This window comes from Mus pahari, chromosome X (assembly GCF_900095145.1).
Source record: "Mus pahari chromosome X, PAHARI_EIJ_v1.1, whole genome shotgun sequence".
NCBI lineage: Eukaryota > Metazoa > Chordata > Mammalia > Rodentia > Muridae > Mus > Mus pahari.
In genome coordinates this window covers 60,077,700-60,088,005 of record NC_034613.1, presented here as the reverse complement: position 1 = coordinate 60,088,005, position 10,306 = coordinate 60,077,700, and the positions used below count along the sequence as shown (strand labels likewise).

At 38.5% G+C, this 10,306-nt stretch overlaps 1 protein-coding gene across 3 annotated transcripts in view; it reads right to left on the bottom strand.

Annotated features, from left to right (window-relative positions):
• The window catches only part of Mtm1 (myotubularin 1), an 87,744-nt gene that overhangs the window by 20,199 nt on the left and 57,239 nt on the right, over positions 1–10,306 (bottom strand). For all 3 annotated transcript variants that reach the window (XM_029534338.1, XM_029534339.1, XM_029534340.1), the window contains 4 exons: positions 6,133–6,318; positions 3,241–3,447; positions 1,109–1,201; positions 321–434 (listed from right to left, as the gene is read on the bottom strand). In XM_029534338.1, the coding sequence (XP_029390198.1) occupies positions 321–434; positions 1,109–1,201; positions 3,241–3,447; positions 6,133–6,318 (600 nt within the window). The remainder of the gene's footprint in view (positions 1–320; positions 435–1,108; positions 1,202–3,240; positions 3,448–6,132; positions 6,319–10,306) is intronic.

Genomic DNA, 10,306 nt, shown 5'->3' with positions numbered 1-10,306 from the left:
CAAGAGGCCGCTATATCAGGGTCCCTTCAACAAAATCTTGCTGGCATGTGCATTAGTATCTGGGTTTGGTGGCTGATGATGGGATGGATCCCCAGGTGGGGCAGTATCAAGTGAGGTAGGTAAGAACCAGGGGGAACTGGGGATTGGAAAGAATATTATCAAAATATACTCTATAAAATTCTCAAAGAATAAAATTTAAAATTCCCTTTGCATAGCTTTTTAGAAAGGAGAACTTGTATACTTTAAAAATCCCTCCTATTGAGAGCGAAGCCAGTGCCTCACTCATCTTCTTCTTAGATCAGCAGTAGGGTTTTGCTTACCTGTCTTTCTCGAGCAGATTCACAGTTGAATAAGAAAGTACCAAATCGACAGCTATACAAGTGATCCAAAATGGTAATCAAAAAGCGTTCATTGAACTCAAAAGCTGTGGGGAACTAGATTAAAAACAAATAAGCAAGAAGAACATGAAAAGTTGAGTCTATTCTTTCAAGGAAGACAGAATGCATGGTTTCTACCAGACCATGTTGGTTGGTGAGTGTCAAAGGAGGAAGTCATTGCATTAAAAGTAACATGCAAATACATATGCATACCATGGCAAGAAAAGACGCCTGCATCAATGGCAAGAGCGACTAAGTTCTGCCACACTTCAACTCTGGGAATGCCAGCAGAGCTGCCATCTGCACAAACCCTAGAGGGTTTATTTTTTGTTTGTTTGTTTTTACTTAATATAAGACTAATACACATAACTGTCAAGTCAAGGAATAAAAAGGAATAAGTGGCCAAGTTTACTTTGTAAAGTATTACAAGTTAGCAGACATGCTTATACAGAGATGCCAAGTAATTGGTCATGCTGCTGACCATCCACTAGAACAAATAATCCATTTCAAAATCGAATTTTGTAAACAATATTGCGTAGAATTCTAAACATACAAAGTAGTCATAATTAAAGAAATAACTTCTTATGTGCCCATTGCTGGGATTCAATGAGTATTTACTCATGGCCCGGACTGTGTCATCTTTATTTATGCGCTGCATTATTTTGTAGACAAACTTCGGATGTTATAACACTATGTACACATTGAATGTACATCCGCCCATACATTTTTACCTGTTTCGACATCTGCCACACACAGTCAATAAACTGAAGAAAAATAGGAGATCGGTCAGCATCAGCATGGTTTTTATCACCATGACCTATTCTCTGAAATAAATTGATGAAGATGATTTAATTCATGGATATAAAATAGAGAAAGGATATAACTTACAAAATGTTAAAATGTAACTCAGCAACCTGCCTTCTAAATGTCAAGCTCAGACAGTAAATTATGAATGTTGCCATGGAAATACAGAGAAACAACAGATGATTTCATAATAATGGCAATTTAAAAAATTACACGTATGTGTTTGTTTGCACATGTGCCTGATTCCTACAACATATGTCTGGAAGTCCGAAGACAACTTTCAAGGGTTGATTCTCTCCTAGAAAGTGAGCCCTCAGGATTGAACTCATGCCATCAGGCCTGGTGAGAAGTATCTTTAACAACTGAGCCATTTCACCATCTGAATAGTGACAATTCAGTGGAGGCAGGGGCTGTGGGGTATTTAGTTAATTAAGTGCTAGCTAGGCAAGCATGAGGACCTGAGTTCAATTTCCAGAAGTCATAGCAAAACCAACCAACCAACCAACCACAACCCTAGTGTGCAACATTGGAGCTGGAGCGATGGAAACAGGAGGATCCCTGGGGCTCACTGGCCAGTCATCCAAATCCAAGGAAAAGGTCCCAGGTCCCTTTGAGAGACCCTATTTAATAAAAAAAGAATCTTGAGGAGTGATACTTGAGGCTGACCTCTGGCCTCCACATTTATGTGTACACATATGTACATACAGTTATGTGTATTTACATACATACTAACACACACACCACATTGTAACACAAAACAATGAAAACTACAGATAGAGGTGACTGGATTACTCTGCATGGTATGTTCTAGCGTCATTAGATCTTTCAGGTAAGAAGCAACATGGAAGTTTGAAATCATGCCCAAAGTACAGTTCCTGTGATTAAAATGCCTTCCTCTGCTAGAGCCCAAACAAAACCCTCACAATGTCTCTACTAAACAGTGACTGCATCTACCTGAAGATGTTACTCATATCATTTGAGAAGTTTGGATGAAGGCTAACAGGAGACCCAATGGTATTTTTATTAGTATGATATATGTATCCTCTGAGAATCACCATGGAGCTAGGTAACAAAGAAATGGTTCCACAGTTAAGAATGCTTGCTACTTTTGTAGGCCACCTAGGTTCAATTCCCAGCATCCACAGGGTGCCTAACAACTAGCTATAACTGCAATCCTAGGGAGTCTGATGCCCTCTTCTGGCTTCCAAGAGATGCTCATTCAAAGGGTATCTGTTGATAAGACTTAAGAATTTGAATTAGAACAGTTTCTCTTGATTTTCTTTTAATGTGTGTCCGAGAATAATAAAAACCCTCATGTAAAAACCCTGTCATTCTGTGAAGTACATTTGCTCCTGAGAGTTGTAATATTAGCTCAGAGAAAAACTGCTGTCCTATCTTCTTTATTTTGTGAAATTTTAATTTAAACATTTCTTCTTGTTTTTTTATGAGACCAATTTTGCTTTGCAGCCTAGGCATGGAATTATTGAGTAGCACTGGCTGGAACTAACTGCAATCTTCCTGCCTCAGCCATCCAAGTCTCAATTTATATACAACTCTGCAGGCTTTGTTGTTATTGTTGTTGTTTGGTTGGTTTTTCGAGACAAGGTTTCTCTGTATAGCCCTGGCTGTCCTGGAACTCACTCTGTAGACCAGGCTGGCCTCCAACTCAGAAATCCGCCTGCCTCTGCCTCCTGAGTGCTGGGATTACAGGCGTGCACCACCATGCCCGGCATCTGCAGGCTTTATTACACTGCTTTTGAATCTAACTAGAAGAGTACAGATGGACGAACAGATGTCTTAGCCTAAGGCCTTACACGTTTTTGAAATCCTGAAGGCGGTTTTATTTATACTCTTCAGATTTTGTTTTTGAGACAAGGCCTGTGTAGCCTTGGCTAACTTGGAGCTTGCTATGTAGACCAGGCTGGAACTCCTCTGCTCCTTAGTGCTGGGATTAAAGGCAAGCACCACCTTGCTCAGCAATTTCTTACACAGTATAGAAACCAATTTTTAAAAAAATCCCAACTGATTTAAAAGGGCAGCTTTTAATGTGTTTACTTACAGATGCAAATTTATGTCCGAAACTTATCCACTCTTTCTGTACCAAAATCTCAAAGCCTTCAATACTTCTGTAGAAACTGTCCAGCATTAGCATGGCCAAGGATGTCAGCTGAGCAGTCCTGTCCCATCCGTCACTGCAGTGTACAAGTACTGAGCTCTTCCCTGAAGAAACTTTGTCTGCAACTTGAATGGCACCAGTCAGAACAAGCTGGCAGAGAAAAACATGCCAGTCAGCAGGAAGCAGCAGGGAGCATGGCTACTCCAATGTGTAGGACCACACTCAAATTTGTAAGGCAAATAGTTGTACCACCTCACATTCTATCTAGTATTGTATGAAGGCTGTGTCTTCTTGAGTGCTTAACAGTTACTTGCATATCTTTTGTCATTTTGAGTTGATTTTAAAAACATATTGCTGTGTGCATATTTGTACATAACTTCTTGTGTGTGTGTGGGTATGATCCCATAGTGCATTTGTGGAGGTCAAAGGACAACTACATGGAGTCTGTTAACTCCTTCCACCTGTATATGTGCTGCGAGGTCTGAACACTGGTTACCAGGCTTGCATGGCAATCATTTTAGCTGCTGAGCCATCTTGTTGGCCCTTGAGCTGATTCCTTAAGATTTATTCCATGGAGTGCCCCAAATTCTAACATCATGCTCAGATATGCATTGTGGTTATTTTAACTAATACAAAGAAACTGAAAAAAATACTGAAACTTATTCAAAGAAACATTGGTGTATGTGAACCATCTGAAAAATAGAAAATATGAAAGGTCATTATTTTATATAAATTCCCAAGAGCAAGTGAACAAGAAACTTAGGGGACCAATGGATGGCAGGCCATCAAAAGTACATGTGTCAGTGCCCCTGAAATGACTCCTTATAATTCTGTTTGCAGTTTTAACCTAAGGCATTTCTATAGAAAGTACTATCTCTGAGAAGCATTACTAACATTCTAGATTACTGGAGCCTAATTTAATAAAATTGGGGTTCCAGCACACTCTAGAGGCGGCTTTCCCCAAGATGCATCTCTCACTTACAATAAAAAGACAATTATTTTAGAAAATATTATATGCTTTTCGATTATGTATTCCCATAAACACTAACTTGGAGCAATTGTAATTATCAACTTTTTAAAACTCCATCATGAACACAAGTAATGTGGCACTTTTGTGAAAAAGAAAGCAGCAGGCTCTAGCCAGTAGTTCTTACTAATGAAGAGAAGGAATAGACAAGAAATCTCTTGAAAGGCCTTGAGAAGCTGAGAAGAGATAAAAATGACATGTCCCAGAGCTTACAGAGGAATATAGCCCAAGTGCTGCACCTGCTCTTCTACCCTCAACTGATGTGAGAAACACTGAGGTGCATGCCCTTACACACGCCCACATGGGCTCCTCGGTCTTCTCACAGTTACATGACTTTTACATGGCCATGTGAAAGAACAGCCACAATTTCTTTTGTTGGTTCTGAATCCCCCTCACCTGAGACAAGGGACCAGTTGGACTTCCAACCAGTGTTCTTTCTGCTGCCAGATAGCTCACCCCACCTTTCTAAGGTTTCTGAAACATGTCTATATGCATGTATTCACTCTCTCTGCCTTCCTGCTTTTCACTCCCTCTTTCTTCTCCCTTTCTACTTTCCCTATTTCTCTAAAAGAAAAAAAAGACATGAAAATATTCTACCTTGCGGAAAGAATGAAGAAAGAAAAAGTTGGAAGACATTTGTAAATTCTAGATTCTTTAATTGGGCTTCTGAGCATTTCCTCATATGATTAGCAACCACAATACTTGATTTACTTTGTGACTGCACTTCATCATACAGATGTAACTTTTACTTTACTGTCAGGTTATTTATGATGATTTTCTATGAATATAAAAATTCCAATCTACTACACTTTCAAAATTGTGATTTGTTCCTGAATAAAACACCTAAGTTCTTTGTCTGAAAACAGGTGGAAGTATCCCAAGACTTAAAAGCGTCTATTAAAATCATATGACACTTTACTGCTTCTATTAAAATCATGACACTTTACTGCTTCCTCTTTTATCTACCCCTTTTTGGGAGTTGGGAGGGCGTACTGTCAGCCTGTGTGTGCAGGTATATGTGGGTATAGGTGTATATGTAGGCCGAATGTTGGCTCTGGGAGTCTTCAATTCCTTTTTAGTTATTCCTTAGTTCTTAACCTACTGCCCCTTTTCTTTTCTAGAGTCCCATTCAGGATAATACATTATATTTAGTTGCCACAATTAATAATTCTGCAATCAAATTTTTGAGGATGGTAAATTTAAAAAAAAGTTAGGAAAAAATTAAAAGTATAAGACAAAAATTATAATCTCATTAGAGAACACTGTATCTTAATAATTTACCTGCTTAAAATATGCTTTTAATTGGTTATTTAGAAAACTATATGGTTTTCAAAAGTGCCAGTCTGCGAACATAGTTTCTAACACTTGTACTTTGAAAAGAGGAGTTTTATGCGATTATTGGGACAAATGACTGAATGTAATCAAAATGCAAAACCTAGTCTTTAAAATTAATCAGTAATAAATTGTTAAAAGGAAATTGACAAAGAAACTGCACCTCTGTCTAGGTCTCTGAGGGATATACCTAACAATGGTTGAATAATAAATTGGCTATTCCTAAATAAACCCAAATGAAACTATTTACTACTGACAAGACTGGAAGAGACAGCTCTACAGACTCTAAAAATAAGATATAATGATGCTGTAAAATCTTCAATTTCGCTAAACAAATTGTAAGAAACATAACGCTATCAAATGTAGAATCTTCTACTACAGTCTCAGAGCATACAATTTTTAAATTTTTAAGGAAAAATATCACCTTCAAAATATTAATTCTTCTATACTTGCAAATATTTTTAAAGTATACTTGCCTTGATATGTTCTAACCAATGAGTAGACTCCAAACTGGACAACCAATGAGATTCTTCTATGTTGGGATAAACAATATCTTTCACTTTTTTTAAAGATTCTCGCATAACGTGAATATTATGAATGNCTAAGAAAGAAAGTTCTGAGTTTTGATATGCATCATCACTTTCATATCCTCCTCCGGTTGCCTAAGAAACAACAAGATTACAATCACATTTGTAGTTTATCAGTAACTTTTTAGCCAAAGTATCTCATGTACTTTCAAAATTTTATCCCAAACCTCTCTCATTTAAATAGTTAATGTAGGGGCTGGTGAGATGGCTCAGCAGGTAAGAGCACCCAACTGTTCTTCCGAAGGTCCTGAGTTCAAATCCCAGCAACCACATGGTGGCTCACAACCATCCGTAACGAGATCTGGTGCCCTCTTCTGGAGTGTCTGAAGACAGCTACAGTGTACTTACATATAATAAATAAATAAATCTTTAAAAAAAATAGTTAATGTACAAATCCTCAACAACCTGAGTACTTTGAGCTAGAGAAAAATATGGAAGGCTGGCAATTTCCTGGTGTGTGTGTGTGTGGTGGTGGGGGAGTGGCAGACAACTAAATTCATCAGCTGTATTCCCTTCAAAATGTTCTGTAATTATTGGCTTTTCTAGATCTGGAAAAGCAAGAATAGGCTTTGAAAAGTCCTCCTCCATCAATTTTGTGGTTATTATTGTACTGTTTGGGGAAGATGTAGCCATATTGATGTGGCAGTGGGCACTCTAACATTGTGAACATTCACATAGGCTATAATCTGTTAGGGGAAAAACAGATTTTGGAGTTAGGCACAGGTCAACAGCTCAGCTTCAGCTTCTCCTCACCTAATGATCTAGTGCCAGACACTAAACTTGAAGCACTAGTGTCCTGTCCTGTAAAATAGGGTTCACTACCTAGTTCTAACAGAGTAAAAAGAGCCAGACTCTTATACAATGGCTAACAGTAACCACCTTCTGATGAGGCTCTGTGACATACTTTGTAATTTTACCTCTTAGAGAAATGCTACAAAACAGATGTTACTATCCACATTTGGCACATTGGGAAGCAGAGACTAAGAGGTTCATCTATTACAAAATTATGTAATTAATACACAGAATTTATATCTGCTTTGATTTCAACATAGAAACCCTTTCCACAGTATCCCAACCATCTTTCCATTATATAAACAGCAAGGACAGACATGCACATAGTGGGCCCACAAGATTCTAAGCGAGACAAGATGGCAACCACCTACTGTATCAAGCACAAAATTTTGCTGCTGTTGTCTTGTAGTGCTACATATGGAACTCAAGACATTGTACGTGCTAGGTAAATGGCCTATTACTGAAACACTTAATAGTGCTCCTAATAGTAATCATGTTCACTTGCCAGGGTGGACTTTAGTTCACCACCACAACACTGTGAAAAGTATCCATTTCTACAATGATGAAAAAAGACATTATGACATTGTTTAAAAACACAGTTGTACTTTGATCAAGGTTTTTAAAATGTCATGGGATACATGAAGTTGGGACCTTAAAGAAAAAGTGAAACACTTCTTAGATTTTGAAGAGGTATCAACTTTAGAGTGCCCAGGAGGAGCACAGGGAAACACTTGCATTGGGACTGAAGAGGAAAATGGTAGGCAAATGTGCCATCCCCACAATATCAAAGTTAGGGAGATAAGCTTGGAGCCAGAGTTGGAATGGCAAAACAAACTGAGTGTCTCTCTTGCCCCAGGGTTACTTAAAGAGGTTTCTTATAGTAGAATAAGACTATTATTTGAACTTCAAACCTGGAAATCTATGTGTAAGGCCAGAGATCTCAGTCTCCAAACACTTAGAGGAGAAAACATATTTAGGCATGGATTCTGGAGCTAGATGGTGTCAGCTCTCCTGGAGCTGGAGCTACAGGTGGTTGTGGGTGCTCTGAAAGAGTTGTAAGTGCTCTTAATCACAAAACCATCTCTCCAATGCCTTTTTGCCATTTAAAAAGAGCTTTTTTGCCAGTAAGTCAGCAGACAAATGTATCATGTTCCCCTCTTCTTGGCTGTTCATGCTTTGTTGAGGGCCAGAGTTACTGGCATCTGCCTAGCAGTATCTCTGCAAATTGCAGGCAGGGACCTGGGAAGAGCTGGTTTGCTTTTAGCTACCTCGGCAAGCCTATATATAATGCAGTGACATGCTTGCCCTCCCACAGACAGAGGGCCTGCTCCTCTGTATGTATGGCTGATACATAATTTTGGGGTTTTCAGAGATGCTTGACACTGGAGTTCCTTTCATAAATAACTGAGCATGAAGTGTAAAAAAAAAAGCAAAAGGAAAAATACATGTTTTAGTCATTGCCAAAGTTTCTGGCAAAACAAGACATTAACACAGCCCTACTTTAACTCAACAAAGTACTCTGCCCCAAAATAGAAGCCATGTGGTGCTAGATGTTACCAACCCTGGGTTTTGTTTAATTGAAAACAATGTGATCAACATTGCTGATTACATCTAAATACACACAAGGGAGGGACAATTATTAGGGGCAAAGAGAACAGAATTCAGCAAGGGTAAAAATCAATTAGTCAAGCACAGGCTGAGTTCCCTAAAGTTCAAATTCTCTATCTCTGGTTACTTTTGAAGTCTTCCCTTTGTTTTTTCTTTTTTCAGCAAAACTGAACAACCCAAATTACCTAGAATGCTATAAATGGCCAGAGGCCTGATGCTGTGGATATAAGACAAGTACTGGAGAGGCAGAGCCCAGAGCTGGACTGCTTGAAGGCTTAGGTGGTTTGGTTGGTTTTTCCCTTAATATTTTCCTTCTTTTCATTCCTAAGCAGACTAGAAACAGAGGCTTATTTCCCTAACATTAAAAAGGCATTCAAGAATTGTGTTCCTATAATGAGCTTTAGAATTTAATATAACTAAGGTATTCGTTTCACACACTTTAATATTTTAAAGTATTCTTCCTAAATACTTTAATGGTATATTCTACCTATTTCAGGCTAAGTAAGTACGTGGAAATATTGTATTTTATACATGTGTTCTCCTTGAATCATATATGAAGGATAATAGAATTTAAAATATACAAAATTAAGGATAACCCAAGAAGATATTTAGATTTAATTTCCTAAATGCTTTACTTATAATTCTTAATTGAATTACCAATTCAACTTCATGACTGTTTTACGTAGAAGTTTGAAATTACTTCTATATAACCCCCAACTGTGTTAACAAATAGCTCATCTACAGCATGCATGAGGCCAGGGCGGGAAGCCTAGGAATAACTGTGTAGGACAGCTGAGCCACACACACATGCTGAAGAGCTGAGCCCCACATACAGCCATGCTCTAATATACCGTAAGGGAGACAGACTTCACACACATTCCATTTCGGAAACTGCTATATCTATCTGGGCTGCTCAAGGACTTGCTTTGCTTTCAGGTTCTTATGATGGGTTCTGAATAATTAAAGATGTCAGATAAATGACCTTGGGATGAGTAAAGCATTAAAGATGATGAAATTTAAGCCTGGAGCTGAAGAGAATAAAGTTGAAAGACAGAATCTGGGAGTGAGCAACTTGGGGCAGGCTTGCTTGTGAGCATTTGGAAACCACACAGGTAAAGAATCAAAAAAATACAAGGTAGCTTAAACCTATAATCTCAGTCCATGAGAGGCTGAGGCTGGAGGACTGCAACGAATTCCAACCCAGCCTAGACCAAACATGAGACCCTGCCTAAAATAACCAACTGACCAACAAAAACACAAAGCAAACATACCAAACAATTCTTCCCCACAAATCCCCCACAGGAAGGTAGGCTTAGAAAGCCAAAAAGACAATTGAACTTTGCTTTTCAAAAAATCAACTTCTATGTCTATGATTAGAAAACCCATGACCTTCTTATATCTTCAACTATCTTATGGTATGCATGAGGGAGTCTTCAAATAAAATGATAAACTTCAGATTAAATAGTAGCAGTTTCCTACAAGTCCCTGAAGATACCCCACCACTTCACATAATGAGAGTGATCACACACAGTGGCAAGGGTGCCACAGACTATGTTTTTTGTTTGGTTTTTGGTTTTTCGAGACAGGGTTTCTCTGTGTAGCCCTGGCTGTCCTGGAACTCACTCTGTAGACCAGGCTGGCCTCGAACTCAGAAATCCGCCTG